Source organism: Cricetulus griseus, chromosome 2 (assembly GCF_003668045.3).
Source record: "Cricetulus griseus strain 17A/GY chromosome 2, alternate assembly CriGri-PICRH-1.0, whole genome shotgun sequence".
NCBI classification, from domain to species: domain Eukaryota; kingdom Metazoa; phylum Chordata; class Mammalia; order Rodentia; family Cricetidae; genus Cricetulus; species Cricetulus griseus.
In genome coordinates this window covers 171,796,508-171,815,019 of record NC_048595.1, presented here as the reverse complement: position 1 = coordinate 171,815,019, position 18,512 = coordinate 171,796,508, and the positions used below count along the sequence as shown (strand labels likewise).

Genomic DNA, 18,512 nt, shown 5'->3' with positions numbered 1-18,512 from the left:
CCAATGCCCGGCTCAATTTTTTAAATTTGTATTCATGTGTATGTGTGTGTACACATACCACAGAGCATGTGTGGAAGTCAGAGAACCACTCTCCACTGGGAAGAGTTGCTTCTCTCCTTCCAGCATATGGATCCTAGGCTAGAAGTCAGGTATGTGTTACCAAGCACCTTTACCAGATGAGCCTGTCACAGCCCTTCTACTGACATTTTAAACCTTGAATGTAAATGATCAAAAAAAAAACTCCATTCATCCAATATGCTCTATAAGTCTCAGGAAGAACATCTGTGAATGCCTCAACTCTGGCTGTTCAGGATTAGGTATTACATAACACACACACACACACACACACACACACACACACACACACACACACACGCACGCACGCACGCACGCACACGCACACGCACACGCACCCGCACACGCACACACAGGCACACGCACACACAGGCACACATCAGTCAGGACAGTCAGGACAACTATAAATGTTGATGAACTATACAGTCAATCAGTAGAAATTAAGGTAGTTTCAGAAGAAAATAAAACACATTTTCATATGGATTATTATTATTTTTAAATGAAGGTAGACAGCTTTCTCTGGAGTAACAAGCCTCACCGTACTTGCTGAATTATCAGTAGAATACAAATTAGCTGACTTAAAATAAACAAGGTATACCCATCAAAAGACAGAGTTTCCAAAAATTTTAAGCTAAATGGCTAAAATTTTTTTTATGTGCTTCAACTCCAACTTTAGGCACATCTGACTATGTGTAAAGATGTCTTTTTTGTGCTAAAACTGAAAGATATCAACACAGATGCACCCTAACAACTAGCCCATCCCTTTCTTTTGTCCCATAAATGCATGAATACCTACTAAACACCAAGGACAAACATCAATATACAGAGAACAAGCCAGACATGGCCCCTGCCCTACAGTACTTGCACTTTAGTAAATGTAGACAAAACTTAACAGTGACAACTGGTAATATACTATTGGGGCACAAAAGACGAAGAAAAATAATTGGAGAACCAGGTGGGAGCCTGAGTCCTAGATACACCTGGTGGGCAGGTGGCACAGACTGTATTGGGAAAAGCAGGCTGATAACAGAGACCCAGGCCATTCTATAAGTGAGGCCAGCCTGGTCTACAAGCAAGTTCCAGGCCATCCAAGGCTACATAGCCTCACAGTGAGATCTTGTCTCAAAAAGCGAGTGAGTTGACTGTATTTCCAGGTCAGTCCTGTCCAGAGGGACACAGAGCAAGCATAGGCCAGCCAGGAGGCTGCCCAGGGGGATGGGCAGCCCAAGGTACAGCTACAGGGTTGTCAAAATAAGAGGAGTCAAAAGATAATTGAAGAGATTGGGGATTTAGTTCAGTGGCAGAATGTGTGCTTATAGAGTATGAGGCACTGGGTACAATTTCCCAGCACAAGCATAGTAGCTAACTTTAAGTACAAGGCTGAGGAAATAGGACTGTCTGAGTTCCAGGCCAGCCTGGGCTACACAGTTACAAATTCCAGGCCAGCACAGGTTACATAAGACTCTGTTGAGGGAGGGGGGATGTTGAGATTTAGCTTTTTTAATAATAAAAAAGCATAATTATGAATAATGAATAGGCTGAAATTTAGCAATTAAAAAACTTCCTGCAATATAATAACACTTGAATTTTTAAAAGATCACGGCCACTGAGAACCTGGGATCAATCCATGAACATCATATATTTTAGTTCCCTATTAATATATCAGACATTAGTTGGGCATGGCAGTGCATGCCTTTAATCCCAGCACTGAGTTCAAGGCCAGCCTGGTCTATACAGTGAGTTCCAGGACAGCCAGGGCTATACAGAAAAACCCTGTCTTGTAAAAAACAAACAAAAACAAAAACACCAAACACCAACATTATTTACTTATTTATTGATTGATTCATTTACTCTGTGTGTGTGTGTGTGTGTGTGTGTGTGTGTGTGTGTTGAGAGAGAGAGAGAGAGAGAGAGAGAGATCTCCCTCTACAATGTAGGCTCTGAGAATTCAACCAGACTTTACCCGCTCACCTGGGAGCCATCTTACTGACCTATCTCTGGTACTTTTCTACCGCTCTTTAGACACAGCACAACTTAGCTACCCATTTCCATCTCTCTCTCTCTCTCTCTCTCTCTCTCTCTCTCTCTCTCTCTCTCTCTCTCTCTGTCTGTCTCTCTCTCCTCTCCTCGCCTCTCCTCTCACCCTTCCTCCCTTCTTCCCCCTTTCAGGATCTCACTATTTAGCCTTAGCTGGTCTAGAGTTCCCTATGAATACCAGTGGCCTTCAACTCAGAGAGATCTGCCTGCCTCTGCCTCCTGAATAGTGCTGGGGTCTGGGATAAAGCTGTGCACCACCATGTCTGGTTTTCCACTTAACTCTTTCTTACTAATTCTCTATCAAGAATAGAAGGCTGCTAAGTTTCTTTTTGTTTTGTTTTTTTCCAGATAGAGTTTCTCTGTGTACAGCTTTAACCCCAGCACCCAAAAACAAGATGCCAGGGGGATTGCCAGTTTGAGGCTAGCTGGGACTACATAGTAACACCCTGGCTCAAAAGAAGAAGAAAGAAAAAGGAAGAAGAGAGCGGAGGAAGCAGTGAAGAGGGAAGCAGAAGAAAGAGGAGCAGAGGAAGGCATGAATTAATGAAGCTACCAAAACTATCTGGGTTGGCTTGGGGGTGTAGCTCAGTGGTACATGCCTAGTAAGTGCAAGTTCTTGGGTTTAATCCCCAGTAGTGAAAGAGGAAAAAGGAAAAATAAATAAAACAAAACAACCCACACACACATTTTAGCTGTTTAACTATGCTTATCAGCAAGAAATAACTCTTCTTTCATTTTCTACTTACACACTTTATTATATTAATAAAGAAAAGACTAAGTAAGTTTTTGTTCTGTCTTAAGTCTCACTATGTTATCCAGCCTAGCATGGAAATCACTAGTATTCAGCCCTGGAGTGCCTACGTTCTCTAAAGATAGACAGAATGAAATAAGCACAAACCAAAGAATATGAGAGCCTGAGAGCCACTATGCTAATGAATGGTCAATTTTCTAAGACTTAATTCTATATACATAAGGCAATAGTCCAAATGTCTCATTTAAACCATATCTTAAATGCAATGCTACAGAAATTAAGAACTATATCTGCACAGTCTTATTATCAATGTAAAGAAGACCTCCTCTACTTCGAAGAGGACTTAAGCTAGAATAATTGGTCAACAAACAACTAACAGTCAGTTGGAAAGAAGCTAAATTCAAGAATATATGCATGAAAAGTTATTTGTGTCTCTACCAAGGCCAGCTAATGAAGAAGGAACAGAGGGTCATGGGGATATCCACTTAGAGGAGAAATTAAGAAAGATCCTTATCTCACTTCATCCAAAAAAAAAAAAAAAGTATTAACCTAACATCAAAGACCTAACATGAAGAACCCCCTAAAATTAAACCACAATAAGAAGAAAATCAGCCCAATTCAAATCTGGTTGAAAGGACTTAAATGGGTCCCTCTGCAAATGGCCCATAATCAAACAGTGAGCATCATTAGCCACAGTGACGACACCATTAGTCAACATGCTCTGTCTGGATAGAGTTGCCTCCTCTAGATAGGTCTTACTCATGGAAATTATGCTGAACTGTGAATGGTGTCAGATACTAGCTTTTTCCAACAGTCTGAAGAAATTCTCCCTAGCTCATAAGTCTATTCAAATGACCTGTTCACAGACCTAGGGTAACTACAAATATCTACATCCACATTTTGTCAATAACATGGACTTTAAAATATAAAGTTGATATTGTTTTAGAATTTACCAATCTTCAGTCAAAGGATCTTGAAATGCTTTTCATAAAAAGACAGGAAAATACCTCTGTACCATGTGTCTGAGCTGACAACATATCCTCATGCACAGTCTTACAAGCTGGACAAACAACTCCCATTTTTACAAAAAACAAAAACAAAAACCAGAACCAGAAAGGCCAACTGATTTACCAGAGGCTTTAGCTACACATTAAGCCTCAGAACCAAGAATCTAAATCACATCTTTTGCAGTCTGATGCAGTCCTGTGCTGGCAGGGGACATCAAAGGTGATTTGCACGAATCTGAAAAAGCAAGGAAACTTGGTGGAAACTAACATGACTCCACCTGGAAAATATGCTGCACACCACCTTAATTTCCATGCAGAACAAATCATCATCTTCCCACCCTAACCTGCTCCTCCTGCCTTCCCCATCCCCCAGGTAGGAGTCTGAGAGCCTTCCAGGGTTCCTTCTTCTTCCACCTACATATCAAAACAAAAGAGCCATGCCATTTCATGGTCCATTTTCTAAAACACCAACCTGACTTTCTATTCTTACTGCTCTAGTTCAAATCATCATCATCTCTGGTCTGAAGGTGAAATACTGCGAATGGTTTATCAGCTCAAATGCTACTAATACCTAAGACAGCATGAAATGCCAACTAGTGTCTGTCCAATTACATTCTATAGAAGATGTATAGCTATTCTTTTGTTTTGTTTGACTAGGTCTTGCTGGTAACCCTGGTTGGCCTGGTACTCAATATGTATCCCAGGTTAGCCTCAAACTCAAATAATCCTTCTGTCTCAGCTTCCCAAGTGCTGGGATCACAGGCATACCATAAGGCAAGTACTTTCTACAAAGCCTGTGTATCTTTCTAAAAATAATAATCTGTTTATCCATTTTCCAGTTTAAATTCCTTACATGCTCTCCACTGCCCATCCAATCTATAGACACAAACAATAGTGTGGCTCCAATAAACATGCCTTTCCAGCTTGTCTCACTCCCACCACTCCCACACACATCCTATGCTCCAGGCACAGTGAACACCCACCACAAAGCAGACAAACGGGTTTAACCTCACATGCCAAGTCCAGATAATTGTAGTGGCTGCCTGAAGCACCCTGTTGAGAACTCAAGAGGCTGCTTATAAATTTAGCAGCAAAAAAGTCATGACATATTAGTAAGCAGTGATTGCTTCTAGCATGGGAAATGGGCGGCACATCAAATTTCACACTTAGGTGTCTACACATGTAATGCCTTGGCCTTTGGATACTATATGATATCCTTCCACATTTCTAGACCTTTCTACATACATACTTCTGTCTTTGTGGACACTTCACACTTCATCCTTCACAGCTTCCGAGCTCAGTTTCCCATGTACAACTTGCTTGTTAACCATCATGAGACTCAGTTTCTAGGAGTCTCTAGCCTTCTGAATTACTGCACTGTATTGTACACAGCTTAAGCATCTGTGAGCATCTATGTGCAGGTGCACTCTGCTCCTCTAGCACCTTCAACATCTAGCACATGCAAATACTGATGAAATGAGCAAATGAAAGCCTTTAACAGGGATTCCACTAACATAATAAATACTTGGGTTTTCACTGAAAACCTAAGAAGCCCAATCCAGCCAGACAGCCCATGTGCTTGGCTGATTACACGCTGCCATCACTTGCCAACTGTACTCATCATTATCTCTCAGAAACACAACATACTGAGGAAGCATACTGGGTGTAGTAGAAAAAGTGGTGAGTATGAGAAGACAATAGTTCTAAATAAAAAATGGAAAAAGTGTTAGCACAAGCAGTGTGAAACATGTAAGATTTAGTTTTCAGAAGCTAAATATAGCCCCTGATGTTATTATTATTAAGACTATAATCCCTCCATGTAAGTGTTAAATGGACAAATAAAACTATATATATTTGTGAACTGTAAAGTGATATTTCAATGCATTCTAGAAGATCAAATACCTATATCCATTACCTTACAAATGTTATCATTTCTGGGTCTCACTATGTAGCTCTGGCGGTCCTGGAATTCCCTATGTGAAATAAGATGATCTCAAATTCAGAGATCAATCTGCCTCTGCCTTTGCCTCTGGAATGATTTTTTTTTTTTTAATTAAGATTTCTTCAGTTTTCCCACCACTGTCCTTTTCCTATTCGAGGATACACATATCATTTATTTGTCATGGCTCCCTGGTCTCTTCAAAACTGAGACATTTTCTTTTTGTTTGAAATGGGGTCTTACTATGTAGTCCTGACTAGCCTGAAATATGTTAGGTAGCCCCGCTGGCATCCATCTCTGGCATCCATCTCACAGAGATCTGCTTCCCTATACCTCCAAACTGCTGGGATTAAAGGCATGTATCACCATGCCCTGCCTTGACACTTTCTGAAGAATTATTATAGCATGTGGATGTGTACAACAGGAGGGGTGGGTGTCCATGTGCCACAGCATTCTAGATCAGAAGACAACTTTGTGGAGTTCGTTCTCTCTGCCTCTATGGTTTCCAGGGATCAAACTCAGATCTTCAGGATTGCCAGTAGGTCACTTACCCACTGAGCTATCTCACCAACCATCATTTCATTGAACTATTTTGAAATATTCATTATTTATGTAATCACCTGCTTGTCCCATAATGGTTTTAATTTTAAAAGTTTTGTGAGATAAGCTAGAGAGATGATGGCTCGGTGGTTATGCACACGAGCTGAGGGATGGAGATGGCTCAGAGGTTAAGGGCACTCACCGGTTGCTCTTCCAGAAGTCCTGAATTCAATTCCCATCAACCACATGGTAGCTCACAACCATCTATAGTGGAATCTGAGGCTCTCTTCTGGCATAAAAGTGTACATCCCATGCATATACATACAATAAATAAATCTTAGAAAGTCCTTTAAAAAAAAGAGCACAAGCTGCTCTTTCAGGGTACCTGAGTTCAATTCCCAGCACCCATGCGGTGGCTCACAACTATCTCCAGTTCCAGAGAAACAAACACCCTCTTCTGGCATCCATACTACCTGCATAAGGTGCACAGACGTATATGCAGACAAAATACTCACACATATAGAATAAATAACTCTTAAGTTTGTGAGGTACAATCACTTTGGAAAACTTTAGCTAGCATACAGTATCTACTATAATGTTAAACACACAAATAAGGAACAACTGCCCTTTCAGGCATGTTACTCAACACAAATGCTACATCTATTTGCCAAAAGACAAGTTCAATAGCAGCATTATTCATGATATTGGGTATCTGAATCCCAAATGTCAATGAAGAGTGGAATGAATCAACGGCACAGTCATATAAAGGAATGAGACACTAAATATGAACCAACTACAACTACATGCAATACTCTGGGTTGATTTCACAAAGTTCAGTGAGTCAGACAAGAGAAGTCAGACAAGAAAATATATTTTCTCTGGATCTCTCCATGAGAGTTGGAAAGCAGGCACAACTTAGGCATCTGCAGTTCTGACAATGCTGACTACAAGGGTGTACAGGGCAGACTTTTCCAGATGCTAGAAAAGTTCTGTTTTGTCATCTGAGTTCTGGTTGCATGCACACAACTGTGTTCACATTGTTACATACTTTTCTGTAGATTACATTTTAATTAAAATTTGCCTTAAAATTAGGACAAAGCTGAGGATATAACTCAGGTGGTAAAGTGCTTGCTTGACATGCTCAAGAGCCTAGGGTTTGATCCCCAAGCACTGCATAATCCAGCATTCAAGTAAAGGCAGAAAGGTCACAAGTTCAAGGTCAACAACAAGGACATCAATGTACATGCTAGCACGGAGGGGAGCTTTCAGGCCTCAACACTAGACGAAGAACTTCAGGCAACTGGGGAGTGTTAAAGGCAAGAGAAATGGCCTTCTCAAGAGGAGAGTCCCCCAGTTGGCCATTCAAACTCAGTGGTCAGAGATCATATACATACAGGTAACATTAAACAGACTGAGCAGGTTGTATTTATGCATTTAGCAATATGTATGTATGTAACAACAAAGAAAAAGGCCATGAATTTAAGAAAGAGCAAGGAGAATGCAAGAAAAGGATTAGGAGGAAAGGAGCCAAGAGGTGGTAGGGCACACCTTTGACCCTAGCACTGGGGAGGCAGAGGCAGGCGAATCTCTGAGTTCGAGGCCAACCTGGTCTGCATGCCTTTTTTTACTTGTTACTCTGTGGCTTGCTGCATAACTGGGTGGCTGGCCCCTGATGTCCTCCTCTCCTTCTCCTCCTCTCACTCCTTGATCTCTCTTCCCAGATTTCCCCTCCTACTTATTCTCTCTGCTTGCCAGCCCCACCTATCCTTGCTGGCCTTGCTACTATTAGACCAATCAGGTGTTTTAGACAGGCAAAGTAACCCAGCTTCACAGAGGTAAACAAATGCAACATAAAAGAATGCCAACACATCTTTGCATCATTATTATAATAAAAGTAGAAAGTTATTAAGTTTTTCAAAATAATCAAAAATCAGCCTGGCAGTGGTTGCATATGCCTTTAATCCCAGCACTCAAGAGTCAGAGGGAGGTGGATCTTTTTTATGAGTTCTAGCCCAGCCTGGTTTATTGAGTTCCAGGACAGCCAGAGCTGTTACACAGAGAGTCCCTGTTTTGAAAAAGAATAAAATAAAAAAACAGTAAGGCAATTAATATAGGAGAGGTAGAAAACAATTGTTTATAAAATCTAAATTTCAGTAAGCAACTAAATGTAAACAAATCTGAACTAAAGTTGAAGACTGAGGTTTTGGATATGGATGAGTGCTTAGTGGTAGAGTGAATGCCCAGCATGAGAAAGGCTCTGGGTGGGTATGACTCATAAACAATCCAAAAAAATTATATTTATTTTTTAAGTGTCATTCTTAAACAATCATATAGAAAGGTAAAAATAACTTAGTGCACAAATAACTTGGTAAACACTGTCTTGCCCAACTACCAGAACTACCATCAATGTTACATGGGATATCATGTGAGCAAATATAATGGTAGGAGATAAGACTTCACGGCTCTGGTATTCTTCCCCCCCCAAACCTACAGCCCTGTCTAGTCATTAAAAACACAAGGGAGAGCCAAGCTTGTGAAAATTCCCACAGATCGGAAGAGACTGGGGCTTGGTATGTAAATACAAGATGCACTTCCTGTTCGATACTTTTTTCTTTTCTTGTTTGTTCATTTTATTTCAGGCTCTCTCTAAGTAGCCCAGGCTGGCCTGGAATTTGCTATGTAGATGGGATGGCCTAGAACTAGAGCTTCAAGGGCCTCTGCCTCCTGAGTGCTGAGACTAAAGGTGTGCAACTGCCCAGCCCTAAACACAGCTTTAATGGTGCTGATACAGGAGACAGGTGGGAACTGTTTCTACACCACAGAAGCTGTGACACCACGCTTCTGACGTGACAAAACAGCATGATTGACTGGCCTGCTGTGTTCCATTCTCTGGGCATGCTCTAACAATGTAGCCTAGGCTGTTCTTGAACCTTTGGCAATCCTCCTGTCTCTGCCTCCTGAATGCTAGGATTTCAGATAATGTGAGTCACCAATGCATGCAGAATTAAAGTAGCCTATCAGCATACAATCACTGATATATGTATGTAGGTTTTCTTCTTTCTTTTGTTCAGTGAATACTCTTAAGCTAATCATTTTTTAACAGAGTCCAAACTTAAGTATCAATATCTGAATATGATGAAACTATTTACATTCCTTTGCATAGGCAGAAACACAGAAAATTACAATGTAGCATTCCCAAATTTCTCCCCAGAATGCTGTGCCTATTTCCTGATAATCCAACACAGTATTTGAGGAGTAAACTGAAGTTAATGGTGAGAGCAATTTTATTCAGCTATGTTTCATTTTGCAAATGAGCATTTGAACATGTGGTTAAACCTTCCCAGGTGCCTGGGAAGAGACTAGATGAGTAAGAGGCTTGACATTTAAGCAGTATTAACTTCTTGGTAAATTCATCACTGTATTTACACTTTTTTTTCTTCTTACAACTATGTTTATACTGCACTAGAAACTAGAATACTGCCTGCACATAATATAAATTCAAGACATGTCTCTTAAATTGAACTAGTTTGGCACATGAAACAAAGACAATTCTTACCTATTCTCGTAATCAATAATGTATTTTGGCAATCTGTTCTGCCACCACTGACTCCAAGACATCTACCCTGGACTCGTACACATATACTCTTACACCGACAGCTGATAGCGATCAGGCTATGAACACTCAAGACACACAGCAAGAGTGGACTAAAACATTCTGAAGCCGTTTTCACTGTGTTCACCTTTCCACAAACACTTTCTTTAGAATCAAATAGACCACTGTCCTCACATTGGCGTGAACCTTGCTGAGAAGCCTGACTGATCATACCCTCTTTTCACATCCCAAACAAAGCCTGAATGTTCCCTATACCAAAACCATCCTCAAGGGATCCCCTCATTAGGATGCACACAAGCCCTCATTGTTACCCCCAGGAAAATCTATCTTGCTACCACCCTTCAGGTTATTTCAAATCAAGATGGGCCACAATTCTTAAAATGCTCTTTATACATCTAAAACTAAAGGCATATCAAAATTTTGGAAGCAAAGCTGAAATAACTGACAGCTGTTTAATGGGTATTTAAATTCTTAAAGGCTGGCGGGATCATGCAGCAGTCCAATCTCTAATATGACACTATTAACATTTCTTTGTGACATCTCAGACAAATAAACATTTCAATCTCCAAAGAGGGAGGCTATTACCTAAATTTCACCAGTTGCAACTCTTTATTTCTTTCATTTTTTAAATAACTCAGCAAAATAAAATTCTGTTTATTGTTGGACATTGTTTCCACACAAACATCAAAAAGAGCAAAAAGATAAACAGAAACTACATAGGCAAAAGGAAAAACAAAACAAAACAAAAACCTTTTATGTCTAGGTTTTTTTTTTTTAAACTATCTCATACACTGTACTTATAGTACAGTGAGGTAAATACACAAAAAATAGTTACTGGAATGCCTGGAATAAGACTGGGTTTTTTGTTGCTGTTGTTGACAAGGTTTTTCTTTTCCTTTGAGATTATAATGAACATGGTCACAACCCAAGTAAAGTCAGAAGTACAACCGGGAATGCTCTACTGTACTCAGTCCCAAACTAATTTAGAAAAGCCTGGAGGTGCTCTTTCTCCTGATGCAATCCAAGGGAGGAATACTGATAGTCAAGACCAGCTACACTCCTTCAATCATCTCAACAGCAGCATGAACAGTGGCAGGTGAAGGATTCTGACTTAAGAGTAACAGCCACCATCCTGGGTATCACACATCAACTGCCACCAATACTTCTCAGCCAGGACTACTTTGCATGGTGGAGTTGACAATGTCTATAGACCTTTTTTTTTTTCTTAATTAAATATTTTTCTTAAATTTATTTATTTTATGTGTATGAGAATTTTGCTGGTGTGTGTGTGTGTGTGTGTGTGTGTGTGTGTGTGTGTGTGTGTGTGTGTTGTCCTTAGAGGTCAGGAAAGGGTATCAGACCCCCTGGAACTGGAGTTTTAGATGTTTCTGAGCCCCCATGTAGGCGCTGGGAATATAACCCAGATCCTCTGCATGAACAAATGCTCAAAATCACTGAGCCATCTCTCCAGTCCCTGGTCCAAAGACTGCCTAGCACCTAAAGATCTTTAATGCAAAACATCCTGGCACAGGTCTTTAATCCTAGCACTTGGGAGTCAGAAGCATGAGAATCTTGATGAGTTCAAGGTCAGCATGGTCTACATAGGGAGTTTCAGGAAAGTCACAGCTACATAGAGAGACCTTATCTCAAAATAAGTAAATCAGCATCTTTTATTGTCAGGGCTGAATAGATAGCTCAATGGTTAAAAGCACAGGCTGCTCTTCCAGAGTACCTGGGTTCAAATCCCAGCACCCACATGGCAGCTCACAACTGTCTGTAACTTGTCCAGCAGGTCTGACACCTTCACACATGCAGGCAAAACACCAAGGCAGATAAAATAAAAATAAATCATTAAAAAACGTATCTTTTTTGTCACAGTGGGGAAAAAAGGGGGTTATTGTCACCCAGTTGTAGAGTCCTGAGATACTGCAAAGAGAAAGGTGGCACACAACAAAGCCCACAAGAGGGAATTATTTGGCCTAAAATGTCAATGGTGTTGAGATTAAGAAACATCTGTCCCAACTTTTAACGAAGAGTTAAAACCGCTAAACAAAAAGACACTGGTGATGTGAGAAGACAAGACTGAGGAAGAACGAATCAGTTAGTAGTTTTACATATTACCGAATACAATGTCCATATTTAAAAAGAAAAAAAAGAGAGATAACTGACTCCCCACTGATCCTGGACACCAGAGACCAGGGGGAATTTCCTGATGTCATTCAACTCAAATGGGAGGAGTCAAACAAAATCTGTCACCTCACAAAGCTGCTAGGCTTAGACCTGGGAGTGAGTCAGAGAGTTTACCAGTTTGACTTTGAACATGTCATTGGACTTCTCTAAACCTCTACTTGGAAAATAAATGAGCTGGGATGAAGCTCATGGCTGGAATCCCAGCACTTGGGGAGCAGGAGGATTGTCACAAGTTAAAGGTCAGCATGGGCTATTCAGGGTGAGTTACAGGCCACCAGCCTGGTTAGAAAATGAGGTCCTGAAGTGGACTACAGTGGCTCAAGCCTTTAATCTCAGCAGAGGCAGGCAAATCTCTGTGAGTTCAAGGCCACCCAGGGCTACAAAGGGACACCCTGTATCAAAGAAAAAAGAAAAAAAAAAAAAAGCAAGCAAACAGTGTTTTATTACTACCCAGACTGATACCCCTTAAAGTGTACTGGATAACCCTGTTTCATTTCTAAAAACACAAAATAAAACAAGAATCCTTGGACTGGAGAGATGGCTCAGCAGTTCTTCTAGAGGACCTGGGTTTCAATTCCCAGCACCCACATGGCAGCTCACAACTGTCTGAAACTCCAGTTCCAGAGGATCTGGTACCCTCACACAGACATACATGTGCAGGCAAAATACCAATGTACATAAAATAAATAAATAAATCTTTTTTAAAAAGACTTACAGAAATTTACCCAGTATCAAACTACTAATCACTTTTTGTTCTGAGAGTCTAGGGCAGGCAACCAATAGGCATTAGAAATCACTTATTAAAAACTAGATTTAAAGTTGGACATGATGGCATACATTGGTAATCCCAGCACTTGGACTTGTGAAGTTGTAGACAGGAAGATCAAGAATTCAAAGGCAGCCTCTGTTTCATGGAGTATTTGAGAGCTACTCAGGCTACAAGAGACCCCTGTCTTAAAGAAAAATCAAGATTAAATGTTTAAAGACATATATTTTCCACAACCAGGGACCTACTCTTAAATCCCAGGAGAAAATAAACTAATATAACATTTGAAAACAGAAAACCTTTAATATATTTTTAAAATCTTCTCATATATTTGTATTCTATTCTTTCCCTTCCTTTCATCCCTAAGTATTTTAACCAACAGGCCATGAGATGCTCCAGACTACCAACTACTCTGATTAGGTTCTTTTTGTATCTGGTAGCAGAGATCAGGAACTGAAATAAGAGAAAGCAGATGGTTATAAATCCCTAACAAAGTATAATGTGGTGGCCAGTGCCAATGATCCTAGCATTTAGGAGATGAAAGCCGAAGAACCAAGAGTTCAAGAACAGCTTCTGCCAGAGTACAGGAGACTTGGTCCCAAAGAATGTAAAAATAAAAATAAAATAGAGGGTCAGTGAGATGGCTCAGTGAGGAAAGAGCTTATCTCACAAACCTGGCAATCCAAATCTGACCTCCTGAACCCATTGAAAGGTTAGAGAACAGGTGCCACAATATTGTACTCTGACCTGCATATATATGTTGGCCAGTGTCCCCACACTCACCATGCACACACATTAATAAATAAAAAATTTTGAAAGTTAGTTTTAAAAAACTGTTAAGAGTTTCTAGGAAATATCTACTTACTGTTTTCTCCAAAGTGTATTATAGGCATATCCATAATGCAAAAATTCATTCATTTTGATGTTCCAACAGGAGTTACAAGAAATCACCCCAAAGAATCAATCAGTCAAAACACTTCTGGGATCAAGTTCCTCAACTGTTCTTGATACACCATACAACCAGCCCTGTTCTTTCAATACAACCAACGACTCTTCTCAAGAGAGGTGGCACACACTCTTTTCCTCTTCAAACAGTTCAGGACCAAGACAGAGCCTCGTTGTTTTGAGAAAATTATCTTTTGGTGGCATCTTATAAATAAACTACAACTGAAATTGTAATCTGCTAAGGCCAAGTCTAAAATCAAGCAACAGATCAAATGAATGTTTGAAGGGGGAAGAAAAAAAAGAGATTCAAAAGAATTATTAAAAAGCCAGCTTTAAATATCATTCAAGGTACACGTGTATCAAAACGTCACACGGTATTCCGAAAATAGTGCAACACTGAGGTTTTGAATACATCACAAGGCTGGCTTTAAATTAATATAACTATGCTTACTTTAACTAAAAAAAAAAAAAAACGAGAGAACATTCTGGTAGGGCTGATAATGCTGAATTTAGAAAAAGGATTTTCACTAAATGTCACTTTACAGACTATTATAATTACATTTTCCACCTTAAGCATTTTGACACTTTCATCAACTTTCTAAAGGTGAAGGTGGATTGTTTTGCTATGTTTTTAATAGACTTGCTTCTCAAAGAATGAATTAGATAAAACCAGATAGGGGAAACCTATTACCAGTCTTACCATCAATAAAGCATGTGAGTAAGCTCCTGGTTGTGTGTCACTGTTTAGGTGACAAGTCACGAAGAATGTACGAATACTAACTAAAGGCAATTTTATCTAAACACCCTATCTACTTTTTAAAAAAAATTAAATAAGCTTGTACTTTTCATCACAGCACATTTTCACCCTCAGTGCCCAGAGTCACCATTTATTTATTCCATTCCTCTGCAAAATAGAATTCTCGGGGATCAGTGGCTTCCCTGGTATTCCCAAGGACTAGTGACAAATTCAAAAAATGCTACGAGGGGACTGGTCGTTTCGCAAAGAGGTAATCTTCCTGACAGGACCTCTCTCGAGCCTCTTCTGAGCCCTCACCCCAGTGCAGCCACCGGTAAACAGCCGAGGCCGGCGGACACGCACACAGCGTCCCCGGAGCCCGGGTCCCCGCAGCCCCGCCCGCCTGCTCGCCCGCTCGCCCTCCCGGGACCACCCTCCGGCTCCCGCTCTGCCGGGGATGTCCGGCCGCGACCTCACCGGAGGCGGGGGGCGGCTCTCCCTCTTCGCCGGCGGCTGGTGCCAGGGTGACGGCGCCGTCCCTCCAGACGCGGATCTGCGCGGCCGAGCGCACGCGGCGGTGGGGCTGGCGGCGGGCGGCGGTAGCGCGCAGCGAGCCGCAGCACTGGAAGCACACGGCCCACGCCTGCTCCTCGTTGATGGGCTGGTTGTAGAGCCGCAGGATCTCCTCCAGGCTCAGCGCGTCCCGCGAGTCCCCGGTCGCGCCGAACTGCGGCCCTTCGCCGCCCGGGCTGGAGGGCTGCGCCATGGGGCCCACGTCGCTGCGCGGCCGGCCCTCGCCTGCCGGTTCTCCTCAGCGCCAGAGCATCGTCTCCGCGAGCCGCCGCCTCCGCATCCTCGGGCCGCCGCCGCCCAGGCCGGCCGCGCGCCGCCGCGGGGACTAGGCGGGACCCGCGGCGCTCGGCGCTGGCCAGCACGCCGCCGGCCGGTAGCACGGCGATGGCGTCCGCTCGCCCCGCCCCGCCCCGCCCCGCCCCTCCTCGCTTCGTTTAGGGGGACGCGCGGCCGAGCGCTGCGCGAGGCCCGGGGGCGTCGTTCCCAGTGTGAGTGACGCGCGGCCGAGCGTCGAGCACGGCCTGGGGGCGTCGCCCCGGGAGTGAGTGACGTGCGGCGAGGGGCTAAGGCTTGGCCTGGGCTGTGGGTTCCGTGGGTTCTGTGCGCGCAGACTGTTCTGGTGTGTGGCCTCCAAGTCGCTGTCACCCGGTTCCTCCCCCCTGGGCTAGCTCGTAGTCTATTTAAGATCTTGAATTCAATCTGAGGCCACTTACTAAAAAGAAACGGTCATGAGAATCGCCCTCGCCTCTGGCTGCCCCGGGCCTCCCGGATTTGGTCTGAGAGCGCAGGTTCCCTTGGCCCCTCGAACCTCGTCGCCATTTCTCCTAACCACTGGACACATATTATCCCTTGCACGTTTGCAAAATTAATTTTTAGATATATTTATATATGCATTTATTTTTGAAACAGTCTCTCCGGGTGACCCAGACTGGCCTTGAACTCGTTATTCTTCAGCCTTGACTTCCTGAGTGAGGTTGCAAGATATACTCCATTATTTCCGGCTACTTCTCAGGTTCCTTGTGTCTGGGTATTCTCTCCACTCACACATTCAATGAGGACAGCGATCTTGGACTTGCTGAATTCTCCGAAAGCCTAGATCAGGGCCTGGGGTGCGGTGCACGGTGCTCAGGGGTTCATTAAAACAACCGGCCTTTCAGATTAATTTACAATGTTACAACAGCCTTCCTGAGGTAGTCTCTGGTAACCATGATCACCCTAGACCAGTTAACCCAATCTGTCATTTGGTGTCAGAGACAAAACTAAGGGCAATTATCCATAGGGACATCCCTGAACCCATTCAAGTGTGCAATAATTCTTAAACAAAATGTCCATCCATTGGTTGATTTTAACGTGTTCCATCCATGCTAGTCTTCGAAATCCCTACAGTTGCAGCATCAACCAAGTAAGACAATCATGGTAGGTACCATTTTATGTAGACTGTGGGAAACTGCATGCTACACTTAATCTTATACTATAAATCATAATGGTTTGGTAATGTATAAAATGCCACCATGCAGACAGCAGGAATTGAAAGAAAAGCAGGAAGTCATTAAAGGTAAGAAATGGAGAGTCGATGAGGAAGAAAGCTCCATGGGCACCTTTTGTTTTCACTTCAAGAGATGTAAAAAAACCTTCAAGTAGAATCACTTAATTATTAGTTCATAATCTCAAATGTAAAAACAAAGTATTTAGGTCCAGAGAGATGGCTCAGCAAGTGAAAGGACTTTGCTGCCAAGCCTGATGGCCATAAAGTTGAAGGAGAGAACCCACCCCACAGTTGGTCTCTGCACATACATAATACACAAAAAAAACTGTATAAAAAATTAATGCAGCATTTATGTATGATAAAGCTCACAAAAAGACCTTTCTCATCCTTGTGTGTGAGACTAATACATAGTAATACTAGAATTACTATGATATTATTATGTAATAGCATACTAATATACTAACATTCCAAAATGTTGCTATTTTAAAAGTCTGGATTCTGTGTGGCTTTTGAAAATAGAGAAGAGCTTAAAATTCTTTGAACAAAGCAGGAAAACAAATGGGCCACTTTTATGGACACCATCACCATCTTCTGGCCTTATGGAGTACTGCAAGGCTCAAAACATGTTGAATGGATTAATCAAAGGAGTCCATGAGCCATTCACTCCAATAGGGTAGTAAATAAACATTCAAATAACTGTAACAATGAGGGAAGGAGGAGAAAGGTAGAGGTAAGCAAAATTTTTCTTAAAATACAAATTTTATAATATTTTAAATTATTTTTATTTTATAGGTGTTTTGACTGTATGTCTGTGTGAGGGTGTTGGATCCTGGACTTACAGACAGTTGTGAGCTGTCATGTGGGTGCTGGGAATGAAACCCAGGTCCTCTGGAAGAGCAGTCAGTGCTCTAAACCACTGAGCCATCTCTGAAGCCCACATTAGAATTTTATATGGTACAGGCTGGTTTCTAATTCCCTCTGGAGCCAAGGATAAGTCTTGACTGTGTACCCATGCTTGATTTATGCAGGGTCAAACCCAGGGTTCCTGCATGCTAGGCAAAAACTCTAACAACTTAGCTCTACCCACAATCCCCATGTTGAATATTTTTTTTTAATTTTTAAAAGCTAATTTGCAACCCTAGGATTGTTTTCATTTCCTAAGTAAGATTTTTAAAAATGTAAACATTTTGAAGGGAAAATAACCACAAATCACTAGAATATTAAACACAGAGGTTTGAGTTTTTGTTTTGTTTTAGGTACAAATTCTGATATATAATATAAAGTAAATGTTCTGCCTATTGTGAGCATACATGTAATTAAGTTGAAGCAAGGTGACAGCTAGAACATTGTTTGACACTCCTTTTCTATACAGAACGAGTAAGAGGAGAAACCCTTAAAATCATGTCCATATTCTAATATGTATCTACTAAGGTTGTAATTGAACGTTGGACATTTTCTGTAGAGAGGTTTTCATTATCTTTTGCAATTTTGATGAGCCCCTCATTCACCACCATGAGATTCTCTTGCAAGTGACTGCTAAGCACTAAGGGGATGCCATGCTCCTAGTGGAGTCCCTGTAATCCATTGTGGCAGCTGCCATCATGGGCAGCTTTCTGTATCTTATTTTCCACTCAATCTAAAAAGATCCAAATACCATGTTTGGTTTATCTCATTCTAGTTACTATCATTGGTTTTGGTTTTTGTTTTTTTTTTTTTACTCTGTAATTTGTGTTTCCAACAGTGACTTTATATACCTAAAATGTCCAAACATTCTAAGTCAACATTTAAGATATTGTGTCAGGAGATCAAAAAAGAAAACGGCATGTGTAACTCAGAATATGATCTTAGCTTTCC

General features: G+C 41.6%; 1 protein-coding gene across 3 annotated transcripts in view; it reads right to left on the bottom strand.

The window, feature by feature from the left end:
- The window catches only part of Spire1 (spire type actin nucleation factor 1), a 115,862-nt gene extending 100,334 nt beyond the window's left edge, over positions 1 to 15,528 (bottom strand). The window contains exon 1 of one of the 3 annotated variants that reach the window (XM_027402697.2): positions 15,077 to 15,528. In XM_027402697.2, the coding sequence (XP_027258498.1) occupies positions 15,077 to 15,365 (289 nt within the window). In that variant the 5' untranslated portion in view covers positions 15,366 to 15,528. The remainder of the gene's footprint in view (positions 1 to 15,076) is intronic. The other 2 variants (XM_027402695.2, XM_027402696.2) reach the window with 2 other exon arrangements.
- Between the last annotated feature and the right edge of the window lie 2,984 nt (positions 15,529 to 18,512).